The sequence below is a fragment of the Epinephelus moara genome, chromosome 7 (assembly GCF_006386435.1).
Source record: "Epinephelus moara isolate mb chromosome 7, YSFRI_EMoa_1.0, whole genome shotgun sequence".
In the NCBI taxonomy this organism is placed as follows: domain Eukaryota; kingdom Metazoa; phylum Chordata; class Actinopteri; order Perciformes; family Serranidae; genus Epinephelus; species Epinephelus moara.
The window spans coordinates 19683618-19704899 of NC_065512.1; the positions used below are offsets into that span (position 1 = coordinate 19683618).

At 40.8% G+C, this 21282-nt stretch overlaps 1 protein-coding gene across 4 annotated transcripts; it reads right to left on the reverse strand.

Moving 5' to 3' along the window:
- Positions 1 to 777: 777 nt before the first annotated feature.
- On the reverse strand, positions 778 to 21101 carry mospd2 (motile sperm domain containing 2). Of its 4 annotated transcripts, none has more exons than XM_050048551.1 (16): positions 20822 to 21101; positions 20666 to 20723; positions 20084 to 20239; positions 18763 to 18849; positions 18425 to 18579; positions 17053 to 17113; positions 16882 to 16920; positions 16645 to 16769; positions 15884 to 16057; positions 11443 to 11561; positions 6794 to 6887; positions 4917 to 5013; positions 4219 to 4339; positions 3953 to 4055; positions 2183 to 2239; positions 778 to 1347 (listed from the first exon to the last, which is right to left on the reverse strand). In XM_050048551.1, exons 1-16 carry the CDS (start codon positions 20852 to 20854, stop codon positions 1195 to 1197), a joined length of 1632 nt encoding a protein of 543 aa, XP_049904508.1. In that variant the 5' UTR covers positions 20855 to 21101; the 3' UTR covers positions 778 to 1194. The 4 variants fall into 4 exon arrangements, with proteins under 4 accessions (XP_049904508.1, XP_049904506.1, XP_049904509.1 ...); XM_050048549.1 differs by having other exon boundaries at positions 778 to 1350; XM_050048552.1 differs by lacking the exon at positions 2183 to 2239 and having other exon boundaries at positions 778 to 1350; positions 20822 to 21098.
- Between the last annotated feature and the right edge of the window lie 181 nt (positions 21102 to 21282).

A 21282-nucleotide genomic window follows, 5' to 3' on the forward strand; every position in this document is an offset into this window, starting at 1 on the left:
GTGAAACACATAATGCAAGTTTTACATCCAGCACACATGCTCGCTTAAAACCAATTCCTTCAACAAACAACTATTAATGGAGCGGCTTTATAAGAACCATATGAGGAGCTGCCACTAAAATAGAATGATTTACAGAACAAGCAAAGCAATGCAATCTTCAGGGGAATAAACATTTCGCGGCGCCCGAAAGAGCCCAGTGTTTATAATCAACGCAGGATTAGTTTACCCGTTATTGCATGAGTCATTCTAATCATCCCTCGCATGCGAGCAGCCACCACCTACTGCGAACAAGCTGCAAATGTTGACGCCAGACAACCCTTGTGCGCACATATCTAATAACCCAATTGTGATCATTCCTAGTGTGGCAGCTTGCATCCTGATTGCTCCGAGTTGGATCTTGTTATAGATATCAGCGCTTCCCACTAAGCTACAAGTGGGTTGTGCCATGTCCTTGTACTCACCAGTAATTGCTTTGGTATTTTTAGTTTGCTAGTGTCGGGGTAATTAAAACAAATAGAGGAGATAGTAGAGACAGAGATCTCTTGTGGCTCCTTGGTCTGAGTGTGGAGAGGTTTAGTAAGGTCATACATGGCAATGTTTTCAATTAGACACCTCTGTACTAATGAGGGTTTATTAGAGAGCGTGGATACTTATGCAAAACAGGACGACTGACTGACCCAAACATCTACAGCTCAGGATAAAGGAGAGTGTGTGGTTGCTCTTATTAAATGCTCTGACAAAAGTAAAAGTGTTATAATGCTGAATAAAAAGAGATAGTTTGACAAAAGGAGGTTTATTTCATAATTTTTAGATTTATATAATATAAAAAATTGTACATTATGATCACAAAAATAACTACTTCTTCCTACATATTGTGTCTTTCGCAATAAATACACTTTTTTTCTCCATGATCGGTCTTAAAAAATACATTAATGATTCCATGTCACATTGTTAAAAGTGTCTCTGTTGTATTACCTCTCAAGTGCTTGAAAAGAGACGAGTACAATCTCTTCATATAGTTACTCCACAACAACTCGCATGTCCCTAAGGTCAGCCCTCATCCCCTCCATGACAGCAGCCCGAGGGAAGGAGAGAGCTCAGGACGACCGTCCCCCAGGTAGTCAACTGTGGCCCTCGCTGGAACCGTCTGTGCGTCTGTGGTCGACAGATGCAGGCGGAGGGAGCCGTGGCAGGTCAGGATGGCTGCTGGGAAGTGCCCAGCAGGTAGAGACACAGGAGGTTCAGCACCACGAGGACCAGCACCAACCCGATGAGAACCTTCTGCACCCACAGACACGTGTTCATCTTCTGCTCCAACCGAGCATTGCAGGTCATCACTCGCATGAGCTGCTGAGATAAAAACGGGTTCACTGACCTGGTTTATCTAACACCCTCGGAATTAAAGTCATGGAAACAAATCAGGCAGGAGACGTACGGTAAATTAAGGGAATAGTGTGAAATGCGCTTATTTGGTTTGTTGCCAAGAGTTAGATGAGAAGGTTGATAGCACTCTCATATCTGTGTGATAAGTATGGAGCTGGAGCAGGGAGGCAATTAGCTTAACATGAAGACTGGAGGCTTAAGGTTATCTGTATAGGGGAAACAAACAGCCTGGTCTTCTACACACTTAAGAAATACACATGCCTGCACCTCTAAAAGCACATTATCAATGTGAAGTATTTCGTTTGTTTAAATTACACTTAAACAGAAAGGCAAACATGACAACCTGTGGTTTTAGAGGGAGCTAAGTGCTATAACTAGATCCTGCTGTACAAAGGGCCAGTGCGGTGACTTCCTAGAGTCTTGTGTCACCGTGAGGTTGTGAGGTAATCAGAGGAGAGGCTACACACTCTCTTTTATGGTCATTTTATTTGTGTACACTGTGTGGACTAAACAAACGAGATACAACGTGTAAATTAGTGAGTGTTACAGGTGCTGGAAAGCATATTTTTTAACATTCGATAGAGCCAGGCAAACTGTTTCCCCCCATTTCCAGTTTTTCTGCTAAGCAAGGCTAGCTGCCTCCCTATTCCAGCTCCAAAGTTATCACACAGGTCTGAAAGCGGTGCAGGAAAGCAAATAATAACCAAAATGTTGAACTTTAAGAAGCTAATAAACCAGATACCCAGTTTATGCATCTACAACCTAAACAACCCACACTCAACCTACATGTTATACTTACTGATGTGCAGTTAAAGTTATCATCCAGTGCCTGGGTGTGGGAGGATTTTGGAGCATACTGTACAAATACAAACTAGAATTACCACCTCGTGGTTGTGTACCTCCACCAGTCAGTCAAGTTGCAGTTTATATCCATGTCTATCCAGACTCAAATGTAGCCATGACAGTAGACAATAGACAATACTTCAAATATGGATGTTGTTGAATAGAAACGATGTATGAAGTATGAAGCCAAAGATTAAGGCCTTTGCACACTGAGTCCGTTTTGGATGTGTTTTTTAATCTGTCATCTGAAAAAGAAAAATCATTACGCGCAGAAACTTGCACAGTGATTCCGATGCGTTTTACTGCTCTATTTGTTGTGAAAATTTGCAATTCGAGACAAACTTAAAAGACGCATTTCCTCATTTGCCTCTCTCCACTGGAGTTACCTATCCGGGTGTCACCACTCCCTCCTTGTCCCTCCTTGTCACATGCTCCTCCTCATCATCATCATCCACCTGAATAATTACTATCTGACTGTTGAAAGTGAGCTGTCTGAGTTATGGAATTGTTCTGTGCGTCCTATTCCTCTGTCTCGTCGCGGTTGTGTCCCGCCGCCACATGCCCTTCACTGATTCTTGGTCAAACGTTTCTAAAGGCTCTGACAGATCCTAAAAACGCAGAAAATCGAACCTGTTCCAAAAATTTTATTGACAAAAGTTTTGGTGTGCAAACGTGATTGACACAACGTGAGGTCGTACTTTTTTTTTTAAGATGTGCGACAATTTCGGACAAAAAAAAGTCCAAAAAAAACAGACTCAGTGTACAAAGGCCTTTAGTGTCACCAAATCAGTATCTGACCAAGTGTCTTCCCTGTTGTTTCTGAATTATGAAGTTGAATAATGGTAAGAAAACATTATGATGTCACAGTGAGGTTGACCTTTCACCTTTTGGATACACAATGTCATCACTTCATCATTTTATCCTATTAGACATTTGGGTGAAATGTTGTCATTATTCGCATATGAATTCTTAAGTTGTGGCCAAAAACGTGTTTTGTGAGGTGATGGTGACTTTGACTTTTGACAATTAAAATCTGATCAGTTCATCTATGAGTCCATGTGGACATTTGTGCCAAATTAGAGGAAATTCTCTCAAGGTTATCCAGTTCACGGACGGACGGATGGACAACCCGAATACATAATGCCTTCGACCATGGCTGTCGCAGGAGTGGAGGCATAAAAAACACTGATAACATCTTTGTTTCAAATTTTAGGGCCCTTAATCTTTTAAGACAGTGGTTCCAAACTGGTGGGTCGTGGTCCAAAAGTGGGTCACGGGTCCATTCTGAATGGACTAGAAGAGACTCTAATGTGTCAAGTTTTGTAAAAAACACACTTTGCTTTGAAGTACAGTGAATTTTCGGCACAGAGCTTACATACTGAAGTGCTGTTTCCTGCTGTAGAGTGAGTGAATAACGGACAGCTACTTGACAGAGACAGCAAACTAGCTCGACTACATGGCCAAACACAAGTATGGTGCTGAATATATTAAACTGCGTGGACCCTGAACTAATGACTAAGGAGAAATCTGGATCCCTGTGGCTGGACAGTTGGGAACCACTGTTTTAAGAGTCAAAGTAATATTGAACTGTCATGGTTTTAAAACAGTGATGGTAATATACAAAATCTAAATTGCTGGCCATAAGTATCTGAATGAACAAATATACTGTAACTAAAGAATAGTGTGTATTGCAGAGGAACAGGGCTGCTCTTCCACCAGAACTCACCACTGTGCTTAATTCCTGCTGCCCGCTGCTTCCTGTCTCCACAGGGCTGTCTCTGAGAGGATTCACTGTTGGTTTAGCGCTCTCCAGAACATGACAGCGCAATCTGTGGGAAAGTCACAAACTAATGAGCGGAGGCCATCAGGGTGATACGCAGCCTGCAAGTCTCCTGTAAAAGAGGACTGTGTGGCAACAGACGATCACCGAGAGTGTACAAATTCTTTCACATATTTACTGACATGTCTCAATAAGCAGTACAAGATGCCTACCTGTGTTCCATGACCTTGGTTTTCGGGACTTCTTTCCAGAACTGCGCGAGTTCTTGTGATCCAGCATTTTCCATCTCGGCAGCCATGACCAAAAATCTGTCCTGTGGAGAGGCTTGAGAACCTGCACAGAAACAGTCAGGGCAAGATTAAACCAAGACTTTAATGCGAGACAATATAATTAGGAAAAAAAAAACAGAAACAGAAAGGGTTTGTTTTTTTCAGTAAACGTGAGAGAAGAATTAAAATTGCTGTTTAAATCAATAACAAAACCAAGGTAGCTGACTGACTTGGCTCAGAAATAGAAACAGAGGGGCCTTGTTAAAATTCACTGCTGAAAAGACAGTACTGGAAAAAAACAACACAGAAACACCACAGCATAAAAGCAAGAAAAAAAACCCACAGCCCAGAAATAGGTAGTGCGGATTCCTCTGAGTTATTTGCAGCACATCGTAACCTACAGCTGACATTTCAGTGCTTGAAGGCCATAAAATGTTTTAACTCGCACGGCGCTGTCAGCTGTCTGATGGTTTGTTTTGGAGAGATGATTCTTTTATCACTTTTGAAATATGTATGTCAGGAAAAGAAAAGTGGCTGCTGGCACTTTGGAAAGGTAAAAGACCGGACCATTTGATTATTCTGAAGTTCAGCATTCGGATACATCTGTGAGTGGAGCGGAGTGCGGAGCTAAAGTGCAGTACCTCCATGTAAAGACACCACTATATCCACTGAAGCTCCTGATTCACAGCTGCTGCTGCTGGGCTTCACTCTGTACTTCTCAGGTGCTGTGGTCCGTACCTGTGGAGACACCAGAGGCACTTTTAATAATAAATAATATTTGTTCTTCTTGAAGCTAGGGTAGGCAGGTTTTTGCGTTACTGGGCAAAAGTCCCATATTTACAGCATGTTGTAATCTAAGTGGTCTAAAAGAAAACCAGACGCGTGCATCTCCTCATGGCTCTGTTATCAGGCTTTAGAAAATTTAGTCCCTGAAGGGAGACTTTGGACAATTACAGGTCATTTCGGAAAGAGCGCATTCCTGTTGGCTGTTCTATAAATGCAGATGCACATGCACGTCCCTTTAGATGGTAAAAGCCTTCTACTACGGCGGAAAATCATGTGGAAAACTGCCCACACTGCAAAGGAACTCAAAAAAGGAGGACGGACAAATCCAAAAAGACAGTCTAAAAGAGAGTCTGACAATAAATACAATGACAGACATGCCAATATCGCCAAAGTGTTTCAGAAAGGGAACAAAATGTTGTTAGTAGTTAAGAATTCTGCTAACTGTAGCCAAATGCTCACAGCTATAGCTGAATCCAGATCATGTTTATTTAGCTAGCTTGAGCCTCAAATCACAGTTTATAATCTCAAAGGGCTTTACAGGCCCACAAGGTTGCAAGGCAAACAGGACAGTCATCTTCTAAGGATGCTTTCAGACCTAGAGTTTGCTTGCTTTGGTCCGAATCAGGGACTAATTTTGTTATAAAGTTGCCTAGAGTCCGCATTTACAAGCGGACCAGATCAAATGTCTTGCACGTGAAAGCTGCTCTTGATTGGTCAGAATTTCCACGTGGGAAAAATCCAGGAAGTAAACCAAACGTTGAAGAAGGGTACACTTGCAAGATAAATGTGACACTTTCTAATGTCACAATGAAGGGACAACTACGCCGGTTGATTTTAGCGCTGGTCATCGTGGACTATATTGCTGTCATTGTTCATTTTAGTCAAACCATACAGTTTGAAAACGAGGCGCGGCTCCAACTAGAAAACAATGTTTTGATGCATTGGATGTGCTGAATGTGAATATTAAGGCAGCACAGGAGGAGGTGCACATTAATAATCCTCCAGGACTGTAACATGCTCATGTTTAACCCAAACAATGTGTCATGTGACTGCAGTTGGTTTGGATTGAGGTTTGGAACGCGTTCTCACCACAAACAAACCGCACCAGAGTTCATTTGTAACCGGACCGTGACCACCTCTTCAAGAGGGTCTTAGTCCGGTTGTTTTGGTGCACAAGTGTGATTGCACAAGTGTGATTGCACGTGCCCACACGAACAAACTTGAGTTTGATTGAACCGAACCAAACAGGGCAGCTGTGAAAGCTCCCAAGAATTACTGCTATATAACATCAGGAATCTGGGTCACAATTATTATCTGGATGACTGAAATGGGAGATGGAAACTTTGACTTTTTTTTTTTTTTTTGGTTTTCTTTTCCAGAAAACTACCTACCCCAGCTTTAATGAAATAAATTCTAAGTCCATGAAATGTCAGAAATTTCCCACGTGCTGTGGGAAATTTCACAGTAACACATGATAGAAAAAAGCAGGAAATTCCAACATTTGAAAAACTGGGACCAGTTCATTTTTGTCATTTTTCTTCTTAGCAAATTACTTCAATAACTTATCACTTGACAAAATGTTAATTTTCTGTTGATCAACAAACAGATTTATCGGTCTAATCTAATAATTTTTTAGCCTCAATTCATTATAGCAGCATAAAGCAGTTACGGTCAGCTCATGCTGTGCCCACAAACTTAAGCACACAACTAAGCACTGAGCCGTTCCTCTCACCTTGAAGGCCACTTGATTTTTGGTTACATTGCTCAGGATAATGAGGCTCTTTTTCTCCGTCTCTCCAGAGCCAAAGCTGAGCTCCTCTGCGGGGCTGGAGGGAGAGAATAAAAACACACATTGTGAGACAGGAGCTACATTACGGTGCAAAGTGGAGACTATAAAGAGTCTATTTGTGCACTTCAGTGGAGATACAACTGCTACATGCAGACAGGTGTTCCCATTTGCTTCACAAAATGCTTTGTTGTTTCTTTCTTAGGTGTCTTATCAATACAGATTGGGCTGCTACTATTTCTCTGCCTCGCTGTATGTGTGGTATGATTATCCGAGGACTTGTAGCTTGTCCTGCTACACATCACTTTAATTGTCTGCTTCAGCGAGTCTTTCCTTAAGGATGATGTAGAGGCAGTATTTTACAGCCAAAAATAAAACTAAAGTATACTTTAAGATACAGAATTTACATCAAGCTTGTTTACATTATCACAACCATCTGTTTTATTTTTCACTTTAACCAATGTTTTGTCAAAGCAACCCTATACATGGCAGGCAGACAAGATAAATAATAATGAAAGACCTGCCTTAACGGCCTTAACCGTTAAGCTGGTAATGTTCTTTTGTGCTGCACATGCCCACACATATCTGCAATAAATCATAAAACAACAAACCGACCGACACACAATTAATACCAGTAGGTGAGCAACCTGTTTGCCCGGTTAATAATCCAGCTTTGGCCCCAGAGGAGATAACATGCTGTGGTTTGCAGCTCACAGGAGAGATTCTTCCACAGCTCCTGACTGCACTTCTTTAAACCTTTCTCAAAGCCTCTGACTTATTGCTTATTCTTGACCCATATGGATCTCTCAGGCTTTCAGTTGGCTTAAAAGGCCACATCTGGGTGCCCTTACATGGAATTAAATGGTGTAATTATCAGGTTTAAAGACCGTCAGTTTACCATCAATAAAAAAAACAAACTTTTTTACTGCAAAAATGGATGTTTATTTATCAAAGGAATAAATAAGGTCTTTGGAAAAATATCAGAAATATTTTTTTTCTGTCTCAGTGATTAAAGGGGTGTGTCGCTGTGTGTGTTTGATTGACAGCAGCTCGCAGGCTGAGCCCAAGCAGGGGAATGAGAGACAAAGTAAATTAAAGATCATCTTGCGACGGGATCGTTCCAGCTGTGATACAGCTATTCGCAACTTAAAACAAATGGGGGTCAGGGGCGTAAAGGTGGGGGGACAATGGTCCCTTCCCTACTTCCAGCCTTCTACTTCTGGACCCCTTTGCTTGGACCACACCCATCTTCAAACTATGCCTTCATTTTGATCTCAACTACACACCTATAAAGTCCCTTAAATGCATCTTATACAGTTGTGATGCTATTGTGATGAAAAAATCTGCGGTAGTTCCTGCTACAAAATAGTTATCTCCAGGACCACAATTTGCACGATGACACAGACACACAGACACACACAAGGTGAAAACAATACCAGCTGTGGCAATGCTGTCGCACCTAGTAAAAAAACCTGGGCTGTACCATACAAGTCATGAGCAGACAGTGTAAGGAGTATTTAAGAGTAAGGACCACACCAACATTTATGGTATAATGTAAGTGACATTTGAAGGTGCGTTTACATGCCCTTTAATGCACTAAAACAGACAACTTAATGTTCATCTGGTGGCTCGATTAATAAGCTAAGATGCTCAACAAGACGTGTTCAAGATTGTAAATTAGACAAGAAGGAGACCTTAGACAAATCTGTGGCTTTTGTACTGTGTGGCAGGATGTTGTCTTGCTTTTAGTCAGTGTGACTGTCTGCCCATGATGGAACACTGACATTACTGCTTCATGCAAATACTGTTTTCAAATGAAGTGATTTGATAAGCTGTATGGAAATAAGTTGTCCATCTATGTAGCTGGAGAACGAACTGTGTTACGACAAATTAATGCAAAAAAGAAAAAAGGGCCGCCATCATGACACCATCAAATATCAAATGTCTCCCTTTTGGTTTTTGATTTTGTCTCAAAGGAGAGCAAATAAAAGAGAGCAGATGAGTATATTGTAGCAGAAACATGCAATACAATTTTAGCACTTTTAAGCAGGGTAGAGCTCTGATCATGCATCAAAGCTGTGAAATTTAGAGCCAAAGCAAATCTGTAGCCTAAAATCTGGGGATGAGGCACTTTGCCTCTCTCTCTCTGACACTCCTTGTTGGTTGTTGGCACTCAATAGCTTCTTCTAAGCAAGTTTGCAACAGTCTAACTTGGCTATAAATAGTATGTGATTTGATGGATTCAGCCTCAGTGAACACTTTTTGCACTGGGGACTTCAACTTTGCCAAGACGAAACAAGCAAATGGATTATAATATCTGCCTCAAATGTATAAAGCTTCTCACTGATGCAGCTTGGCTACGTTTCATGGACTAAAACTGCAAAGAACAAAGGTATTTTTTTTTTCCTTTTCAAGTCTTCGTGTGTTCTTTTCCTCAGTAAAACAGCTGTAGAGTCTGGCGCTTGCTCGCGCTCAGAGTGAGTCTTCGGGCTCTGGAAACCTTTGCAAACACAAGATCAAAGCCCCCTACTCCCTTCTAAAGCCCCCAGCCTCGAATTAAGGCTAACACAGCTCAGAAACATAATTGCGTTTAAGGCTCATTTAAATCTGTTTATCACTATAATTCACAGCCCAGAGCTGTCAAAATCCTCACATCAAAGCCATTACCCTTTAAAAAACAGAATTCAACGGACATTATTCATGAAAACGAGGAGCAATATCATGCAGTGTGTGAATGCACTGCTAAGTATTTACCCAAGAACCAACCGCATTGTGTGACTGCTCTACTCCTTTGCAACACGCCACTTTTGAAGTCGACACCCCCTTTGCAATTCAATGAACATCCAATTAAAACATATGATGTGTTTAACGACATGTGCAAGGGGGGACGTGTGCTCCTTTCTTTAGGGTTAATTGATCATTGGCCAGTGTCTCAGTGTGAACAATTGACTGGTAGCATCCTTAATTTCTACCCCGATCAATCGGGCTATAAAGGTACAAACACGTCAATAACAACTTCAGGCTTTGAGCCGAAACGTGAAGAGACGATTTCTGTCAATATGTACAAGGCAATTATAATTCATGACTCCTCAATAAACTCTCTGTTGCCAGTTAACGTCAAGCTTAAACTAATGCAGTGTAATACAAAAGCCCTGCAGTAAATAAATACTGCTTATTATTATCCTGTTTTGTTTGTTTTATCTAGGTGTAGCTAATAAATTGGCATCTGAGTGTACATATATTCAGAGAGGGAGGAGTGTCAGCCACAGTGCAACACCTGAACAAGCTTTGGGGTTTGCTCAAAGGGGACTGGCAGAAATCTTGGGAACAGATGATGGAGTAATGTGTTCTAACTGCAGTGCAGGGAAGCTGCAATGTGTGAACACACAACCCCAGATGGGTAAAGGTGCAGCCAGGAGAACAGGATTGAATGCTTTCACACCTGTTTGTTTCAGTGAAAACAGATCGAACTCTGGTGTAGAGATGGGATGAGGTATGATTTTATGGCTGCTCTCAATTTAAAAAAAAAAAAAACACTTAAAATGAGTTGACCATAGGGAATTTCCCTCATTGGGATTATTGTGTCAAGCAATATGGGAAACCAATAATAACAACCAACCAAGCACAAACCTCAAAGGTTGATGAAACCTGACAAAAAGGATGTTAACTAACGAAAGATGTATCCGATCTGTGATGCAATGAAAATATTTGTTTCTCAACTAAATTTAAAGGTACATTGTGTCCAGTGTGTTTAAGAGATTTGAGCAAACTTTACTAATTATTGGGGTAATATTGTGAATTATTCTAGCCAGAATGACATGATATTTTCATATTGTCCCACCGATGCGGACTAAACAACCAGACCAAGAACCATCTTGAAAAGGAGAATCATGGTCTCATTATTCCAAGTGATAGTAGATGTGAGATGTTAGCATGATTTCCAAAGCTAAACCACTAACTATAATTTACTGATATATGTTTTGAGACCCTGCTAATTTAAAGGAGTATTTCACTGCTGTAAAGATGGTCTTTTCATCTACATGACCAAAGAAAACAGAGTAAAATGGCTGTGGCATTTACTTTCACCACCAGAAGTTGTGCACTGCACCACACCAGACCAATACACGCTCTCACTGGTGGGTGACGTAATGCGAGCTTGACCATTTTGACACAGGAAACAATGTGCTGGCCGGCTGATAACAAACCATCTCAGCTGTTAAACAGTAAGCTGTTTCTAAAAACATTTTAGACACGGCACAGGCTACACAGTGACAGATTCTTGGTTCATATTTGATCAGTACTAGAGGGGCAGCTCTCTCTCTCGATCCGCTTCTATAGTGTTTGTGTCCGTGGCGGCGGGCATACAGAAAAGCGGAAGTGCAGTCTGTAGTTTGAGCTGGCAGACGAGCAGGGAGATCTGGGCGCTGGTAAAATGGAGTGAGGGTTACCACAGTTCATTTACAAATACTACTCACATGGTTGCTGGTTGAAAATCGGCAAAGTATCCATATAAGTGTGTAGAAAACCCCTGTAATGTGACTATGAATAGCTCAAAGTGAAGTGCAGGCTAGTGACAAGATGAGCAAACGGCCTACCTAACATCTAGCAAAGGGCCTTTGAAGGTGGTCAATGGCTTTCTGGCCCCTTTGGTCCTGGTGCTTGTTTCTCCTTTATCATTGTCCTCTGCCCTCAAACTGTCTTCCAGGAAATTCACCTGAAACAACAAAGAGCGCTTAATTAGAAAAGAGACTCGGAATACTGATAATGTAATCGCGTGACCCTTATCTGGCCCCTTCCATGAAAATAAAATGTTTGACCCTTGCCCTTCAAGCGGAGAAAGCTATCAGTTAATGAAGCGCTTGACAGTCGTCTGTAATGATTAATAAGTGGTTATTGTGAACTAAGGGTGAAGTGTTACGTCATCAAAATATGGCGCCTTTTCCAGAGAAACCCCCATGAAAACTCCTGACCCTTGTTCCTGGTAGACTCATAAACTCATGACTTGTTTGGACGAAACAAAGAACCTTTAACAAAAATAGTTCAATCAGACCAAAAGTCATATCATTCATACGTGGATACTTTCACTTCAGCAAAACATCAATTAACTTTGACCCAAATCATCCACAAAAAGACCATATGACCATAAAACAGCTGACAGCGTACAAATTGTGAAACACTGGCATGAGTGCTATGAATAAACTAAGTGGTTAGGGAAATGGATGCTTTCACTGTGTTGTGCAAAACAGATGGGAGAGGGAGCACATCATGGGAGGACGAGGGGAGGGGAGGGGGCAAAGGTGAGCGGACTCTGCATGTGATGGGAACATTTGTGACTCAGAGGGGAAGTGTGTCCTTTGCTGTGATAAGCAACACAGCATGTCATCTTAATTTAAAGGCTGACTGTCATGCAACTGCCACAATGAAGACATCAGGAGATAATCAGCTGCTGATGAAATGTCTCTATTTATTTGTCATTTTTAAAGAGCAAGCTTAACACAATTAGGTAATAATGCGTGTAAAAAAAAAAAAAAAGTAAAACATCCTCCAATTTTTAATTAAAAAGGAAACATTGAAATAGCAGGCTGTGTCGTACAGATATTATAATTAAAATTACAGTGTTCTGGCGCAGCTTTGACCATATCTGTAAGGCTCATGGAAACAAATTCCATTATAGAGTGACAAAAAAAGCAAAATAAATGGCAATTTATTTTGAGAAACAAATTAATTAAAACAAAACAAACACTTATACTATTATAGTCCATTACAAAGAGTTAAAATCGACCATGATAAAATACATCTTAAATTAGTTCAAATTCAAAATTTCTACAAATTGTGTGTAAGATTCGAAATGCAAAGACATTATCCTAAGCTGAAAGCTTCATGAAATGCTAATGAGGAGTGTCTACTGGTTATACAGTACATATTAAGGAAGAAAATGTGTGAAGATAAGCACTCTCCAGATTCACAGAGCTGGTAAAGGATAATGTAAGAGGACAAGGCACACATGGGTTTGCTAAAAACCTGCCTCAAAGGCAAGCATGGTTAAATAGTTAGTGCTGAGTGTTAGTGACTTGGTCTACTGTAGCTTAGCAGTAATAATGTTAGTATTATCTGTACGTTCTGACCTCAGGTTAGGTCATGTTGTTCACTGGGAGTAGTGATTGTGCTTTTCATGCTCTTTGAGCTGATCCTACAGTGAAACATGAGTGTCTTGCTTGGTTGAGTGTTCACATGTCGTTGTGCAAAAGGCAGGCTGAGCTTCATTTAGCCTGTTTCCCTTCATAACAAAAGTCAGAAAATTTGCGGTTTTCAAACAATGCAATACAATTTAGGGGGGGGTCGGAGTGAAAACGTGAGGTCCGGGGCGGGGTCAGGGGTTGAGATGACAGCGGGTCAACTGTGAGGGAGGTGCGCTCACAACCATTCGAGTCACGTGAGTACACCTGCCTTCCCAGCCGGTAGAAATCGTCTGGACTCTGAGCTCCTTGTGTGGGTGTGATCCTACACTGTCTTACCACCTCCAGCCCTTGTTTCAAAACAGAGAGAGTGACAATTAGCTTTCCCGAAGCCATTCGAGTTATCAGTGCAGTGCTGCCAGGAACGCAGCGGAATTCAGGATGCGATGGGTGGTGGCGGTGGCGGTGGAAGGGGGAGAGTCTCTTGTTTATTTAGACAAGATGGATCAGAAGCAGTGCTGTGGAATGCATTCAGACGGGCTTGAAGAGCTGACAGGCTGGTATATTAACACAGTGCTACGAGTATAGACACAGCAGAGTACCAGAAATAATATTCATAATGCCTGATGAAACTGAAGACAGTAGACACTGCTAAGTAACCTGTTATAACAATTAATTTCAATTTCTCTTGAGCATATTAACCTCACACTTCAAGTACTTAACCTTGCCTTCCTCTATATACTGTGTTTGTTTGAGATGCTTTTGATTTATTTCTGGCAAACATCAAACAATAATTTCCATCAGGTCTGTGCAGGTGGTCTTATTACCTTGAAAACACTACAGCCTTGAATGAACAAGCTTCTAACCAAAGGGAAGGGTTTGTAAGGTTTCCAGACAGACAGCATAAGAACATATATACCTTTACACATACTCACGTATCACATGAATAACCAGCAGGATTAACTCTAATCGCTACAGTTCGCCCTTTTAAGACAAATTGAAGATCTACTATTATAACCCTCTGAGACTGTTCAATTGCAGTCAGGCATATTCAAACACTTAAATCATAGCATACTGTCCATGCAGTGTCAGTGCAGAATGGTTGTGCAACTAGTTTCTCAGGCTAACCTGAAAAATATCTTCCTCTTTCCCACAGAGCTGACTCAAGTGTTTTGATATCTTGTCTGTCACCTCAGAGGACAGGAGTGCTTGTTCAACAGTTACTTGGTTTTGTATCTGGAAATGAAACTAAATCAGTAATGCTTTCATAAGGAGCTATGCACATTTTCTCTGGAGTCATACATGCCAGAGTGTAAGGTGATTCTATTAACAAACATTAACAAACTTCAAACTTGTGCCTGTAGATTACTGCTGAAGCAAACGCTTGACTGATTTGCATATCGCTGCTTCGCAAATCTAAATCTGTTGTGCATGACCAATGTGGTGTTTATTAACAATGGGTGCACTGTTTGTTTATTGGGGCTTAGGAGGCTCATGGGAGTAGCTGTGGGGTGACGTGGCACCTCTCCAGCAGATACAGTTTGTGTCCTATAGGCAGCCGGCTACAAAAACCCTCAACAGCTGCTATAAATTACAGCAACGTCACATCAAATGTGGGTTAACCCCAAATCTGCTGCTCCCTGACTGTGACAGCAAAACAGCATAAAATATCTGTAAATAACAGCTGTAACACTCAATAACAACAAAGCAAAAAGAATAAATAACCATGGTTGGAAACAACATGCAGCAATATAATGCCAATGCACGACTTTCTGCGAGTCTTCAATAGGCATTTCCTGCTGCAGAGCTTTTCCTGGGATGACCCCCTTAATGCCCTCCATCTATTTCCACGCAGGCTTTCTTTGCATGCCGCTACCCAGAAAGGAAGCTAAATAGATTACGAGGGCTGGATTGTCCTGTGGGGAGTGAGCAGAATATGTAACATAAGCTGCAATCCTGACTGCAAGTGGGTGAAATTTGGTGACACCAGAGTGAGAGGGAGGTTGACAGCGGCTGCAGACACATTCAAGATAAGGCCTGTGGGGAGTTTCAGTGATGGCGGGGCACGCTGGGGCTGTGTGTTGCTGTTGGGCGAGAATAGGAATCTCACCGCAGCAGGGGAGGGCTTAAGTAGCTGACTTGACATCCTCTGTGGACCGTATGAGGGGAGGAGAGGATGAGAGAAGCAGAGCGCTGGCTGTGATGCATGGGCTTTGTTGGCAGGATTTAATTGCAGCCAGAGATATTAGGAGTCACCTTCACACAGACAATGAGCAAGAGCTTAACGTCTTCCAAATCAGGGCATTACTTGCCACTTAATTCACAGCTGTCTCCACAGAGCGGTCTGATTACATGCTGTAATCTTGGGCTCAATTTATAGAAAGTGAGGGAAAGACGAAACAGGAAGAATCTCCGACCATAGGGCATCTAATTAGAGCAGGAGCAAAATATCACACCTATAAGAGACGGACACCACTGCCTGAAATGCCAGAATCAGAATCAATCATGACTCAATCACACATCAGATCGGCTACACTGATAACAACAGAAACAATGCTCCTGATATACTAGTATAAGCACAATTTAATCACATTCATTTACCAATTTTATTCAAGAATATAACACCTACTCATCCACATTCACATAGACAATGAGATCAATTAAACAATGCCCGCTGACTTGTGTGTCCTGCCAATGTGGAGACTTACGCAACACACAAGGAGCAGCCCTGCTTCATATTGTAGAGAAATTAAAAAGGTGTGCAAGGGTGAAGATATTTTTTAATTTAAGGTCTCTTAAGCACTTCTTCATTCTGCAAAGAACTGATAATAATTAGATATAAACTTGAAAGAAAATGTACCTTTTTGGGCTTTGCCGCAACCTCAGAGTTGAAGCTGGACTCGAGGGTATCTTTGCCCTCTATTTCACCCTCTTTGCTCTCAGTCTCATCCTCGCTAACAATCGGTCCATTTTCACAGAGGGGTGTTTGGAAGTCGTCATCAGGAAGAGGCGGGTAGCTGTACTTGAAGGGGTCCTGGAATGTAGCCAGATAAGTTAAATCACTACACGCATGGTTTTAAAGTGTGTACATTGTCAAGTTAAATTAAAGTGGTCATGCTGAATGTCCTTGATAAGTACAGAAAGTCTCATGACTTGCATATGAATGAGCATTATGGCATGTGGAAGGGAAGTTCCGTTAAGTGATCAAACGGATGTTAATTATTTACTGAGGTTAGATTTCAGTGTCAACAGTGAGCTCACAAAACTAATTAACATTCTGTCAGAGTATGGAGAGCGTCTACAACCATAAAAATGTGCACTACGAATAAAACGATACTTGAGATTCCAGTGTGGCACAAACACCACTCAAGGTAACAAATACATCTCTTAAAATGGTTCATATTTAGAATTTGTTCTGATTTATGCACAATATAAAGGCAGGGCCGGGCAATATGGAGAAAATCAAATATCACGGTATTTTTAGAAATGCAGCCTTTAAAAGCAGGAAAAGACAACACACATGATATTATCATATTCAATCTAAGACGATATCTAATGTCATATCACAGGCTAAGTTGTAAATGTTAAATGCAACACACACAGAAGGACATAATAGCATACCGTTCCACCCATGTGAGATGGCAGGTACTCGAGGTCTATGAATCCCTGGATCTCAGATCTGGATGCAAACTTGAGCTTGCTGATTGCCTCGGGACCCAACCACGATTTCACGATCTTCCAAGCAGCTGAGACACAGACATGTTTATGCTCAAGATTACAGAATCAGGCATCATTTCTAATGGACATTAAAATGACAAGTTTGTTTGGACTGCTAAAATAAAGGACGCTCATTCTCACCATTCATGATCCAAGGCATATCCACGATGATCATTTTGGCTGGAATGGTAGAAAAGGACAAAGCTTGTCTATTAGAATTGGGTTTGACTTGAAAGTAGCTTAAAATCACATTTAATGGGTGAATGTAACATATGTGAACAAACATGGGTACATATTTGTTGTGTCACTTACATAAAAACTTAGGATAATAAACTTTGAAGCAATTAATGATGTACTTCACAAACTCCATGTCCTGAAACACAGAGTAGGAAAAAAACAAGGATTTAAAAAGTGAAACCACATACCAGTCTTTAACTATAAAAAGAAAAGGAGAAATGTTTGTACAGTCTTAACTGCCTCTTGATCTAAAGTGACCCACTTAAGAGGAAATGAAAACGTACTAGCTCTTGAGATGACCTGCTCGATTCCACTTAAATACTACGTATGAGATAGACTTGAGTAAATCACGTCAAGTGTTTGAATTTTGTTATGAACCATTTGCAAAATATATAACCTGCTGTTATATGCTGTTTTATCACCATTTGATTGCATAGCCTATATCTAACAACTTAATTATTTCAAGGAGACAATCTTCCTAAAAAAACACATAAAGAGAGAGACAGTTAAGGATAAATGGCTTAGACTTAAATGCATTTTCTCCACTTAAATAATAAAGGGCTTCTGATTCAATAGATAATCTTATCTACACTTAAGATAGTGCTACAAAATCTAATCATGGCTAACAAATTAAATACATATGATAAATCTTATTTATACACCATACATCCAGGTGAAAGGTTCTGCCACACTTTAAAATCATTCTTTAAGTGAATATGATAAATGTTGCCCTTACTTTTTTATGTTAATCATCAGGCAAACAACCAATATGTCAATATATACAGCCCCTATACCCTGGCTGGGCTCCATAATTGGCTAGAAGCCTCATTGCTATGCAGGAGACTCGCTCCCGAGCCTTAATGAGATCATACTGGCTACCCTTGCTCCAGCACCTACTGTGGTTCAACAAGGCTCAACAGGGCTGCTTTCCAAACTGATCTTCTAATCTACTCATTTCATTTTTTTAGATTGCACAGCTATTTATCCTTTTCTGCCGTGCCTGCGCTGGTTTATTTGTCTTTAATTGAGCCATTTCTCCAGGAGAGAGGCCAGCCGATGAAATACACCCCCCTGACAGAGAGCTCCATCAAGGAGCTAACGCCTGCGACACAGTGAGTCGACGGATTAGGCAGTCCACTCGAATTGACCAACGGGATTTAAAGGTTACTTTAATCTCCGAAGTGTAAAACCATTAAAGAGCATCAGTCCCTGCAAGACCACAGCTCAAACAGCAAGAAAAATGAGGATACTCCACAGCATTTCAATGACAGTCACAGGAAGGAAATGGACTTTTTAAAATATAACAGTGATTCTCATTTTGTAGGGAGGGAGAGAAATGCAATATATATGCTTTGTCTTGGAGACCTGGAAGCAAAATTAAAGACAAATGACAAAGAATAAAAAAAAAAAACAGTTACTCATATTATCACTAAAACTCTGGACTTACTATATTGCTGAGGCCAGACTCTGTCATGTCAAACACAACAGTGAGCGGCATCCCAGGCTCTTTCTTCGCATACCGCTCAAGCCAGAAGGCAACATACTTCTTCTTGTCGATGATTGTTTTTGCATCCTTGACGTGGAGCTTTACTTTGAACCAGACTAAAAACAGTAAACGGAGATCAAAAATTATTCATTAAAATTTTAGCAGTTTCGTATTTGTGTAGAATATCAGTGATGGGAGCATACTTTTATTTGAACAGATATTATCTTGTCTGACAATTAAAGAAAGGCTAAGTAGGAAGTGTTTACTGTAAGTACGTCTGTAATAAAGCATGTACATACAGAGCTTGTTGCCCTCTTTGTCGTAGCCGTGGAGGTAGACAGCACCAGTCTCGAACATCCATTTGGGAATGGTGCTCTCAGTGAGATCTGAAACATGCCAGCAAACACACATTTCATTATGAAATAAAAATACTGGCTATAAAGAACATGGCATTGAAGTCAAAGGTGGCTTGTAAGCTTCCTTTTTGAGACTATCAGAAATCTGAATTTAACTAATTAAAGACGGCATCAAATACTTAAATTAGACTTTTTTTTCTTTTTTTTTAAATAGTCGTAATCTTTGAATTTTCTTCATGTCTGAGCAACACTCAGCGAAGTCATCGTGTTGCATTCTTGCAGATCAGTCATCACAGGCACAAAATATAACTAAAATTGGTCAACACCTGTATATAAAATTGTATAAAACATTCATGTAGGTGGCCCAGGACTGGACAGTTTCCTTTCCTGTTTAGAGGAAGTCTTTTGCTAAAAATTATTAAATAGTTCTTGAGAATTTCTTGAGGATCCTAGCTTCCCTATAACCTGAAACAGCTTGAGTTGACAAAAATAATTTACTTGTCATCTTCCCTTTTCAATAGCGTGATAAAATACTGACAGTGTTTAGCCTTTGTGATACAGCCCCAGATGCCCCTGGATACTAATGACATGAATAAATCAGATTTCTCAAAACCAACTGCTTGACAAATTGAATTTGCTGGATTAAAGCCTCACAAACAACAACTCTGAGAAATTCCTCAGCAAACATAAAGAGAGGGGATTGTTCTCGGGGGTAGCCTATGCATGGCTTTATGGGTGCTTAACACACAATGCCACTCTGTCTGGATTCATCCCAGGGCAAGCACAAAGACAACCACTGATGTGTCGCAAGCCTGTAAACATCTAAATATGTCAATATTTCTGCTTTTAGATAGGACTGGATATTGAACTTCGGTACTCGATTTCGGCACAGATCAAACTCTGCCTGCAGCCAACAGTCATTAAAAACTGCCCAAAACATGGCATTTAAAGACTGCTCTGATTAACCGTCTTGTTTAATCTGATGATGTAGTTGTTGATTTAAAAATCAAATATTTGCCAACACATTAGACTACTTTATTTAGGCAAAGCTCATGGACAACTGCATCTGTTTTGACATCATTTGACATTTGAGAAAGAGGAAAAGAGGGTTTTGTAAATAAATAAAAATGTGCTCAACTTTATTAAAAGTAAGAAACAGAGGGAAAATTTATGGACCCAAACTTGCACTAGTATCAGAGAGGATGCCTACTTTTAAGTGATATTGCACACACCATATTACAAACCACTCAGCATGATTTCTTACCATTCAAACCATATTCTTTTCTCCACTGAAGACTTTCATCAATCATTTTCAAGGCGTCATCGATAACATAAAGTCTCCACTCCAGGTAGCCCTCCACCAGAGCATCATCTTTCTCAAGTCTTTCAACATCTCTGGAGTCATATTTATCTGTTGAGTCTGTAAACATAACACAAAGGCTCGGATCACATGACAGTCCAAATTTAAAGAAGTCAAGCACAAGGTTTCACTTTCAACCACACTGACTTTTCTATTACTGGAAGCTGATAAAGTCATACATTAGCATACTGTACTGTAACTGAGGCCATAACGTCATAGCAAAGGGCTGTAATAGTCAAAACTGCATGCTACATGTGGCAACACAGGGCTAACGTTAGCTAGGTTAGTTATCTGTTGGAGCTTATCTGGGCTCTGTGCAAATAGGTCATGATGTTATCAACATGTCAAAGTAAGGCAACAGCTGACTCGTGCACAGTTAACCTACAATAATTAAGTTTCTGAAGCTGGCAATGCCCTCAAAGTCATTCAAAAGCAAGTGACTTCACATGGTGCAATAATTCCAGCTTCTTCATAACAAACTGTTACCTTGGAGCAACTCATTCTTGAATCTCTGCCTCGTCTCCTCAATTTTCCTCTCAATGTCCTGTCAAAACAGAGTTCGTTCATGTTAAACACGTCTCGGGTTTCAACAAAATAAGTCTCAAAATAGCTGAAATATGCTCTAACGGTAGTTCACGTTACCTGCTCTCCTTCGTGTTGTTCAAGTTCAGCCATATTCAACCGTCCCCGGGTTTCCGTCTCTCTGATAGTTCCTCGTTGAGCTAGCTAGTCAAGCTAACGTTCAGTGAAGTGAATCAGTGCGAAGTGAGAAACTGGCGTCCCGTCGTTGCCATTTTGGCTCCAGCCGTGGCCACACCTCTTCGCTGTGTTGTTTGTTTGACCGGAAAAGAGCGGAGGGGGTGTTCAACTATATTCAAGATCACAAGAAAGGCGTCTAGCTAATCAGTTATATGGTTGATTTGTTCAAATAACACAGCGAGCTAAGCGCTAGCTCAATATCGCTGCTGTTTGCCAACTCTTACCCACAATGCACCTGGGCTGACAGGAAGCGTTCAATCTCAGTTGGCGCGCCGGTATGAGTGTGCAACAGTCGCTATGAGACGTTGAATACAGCGAAATGTCGCTCTCACGAGTACATTTAG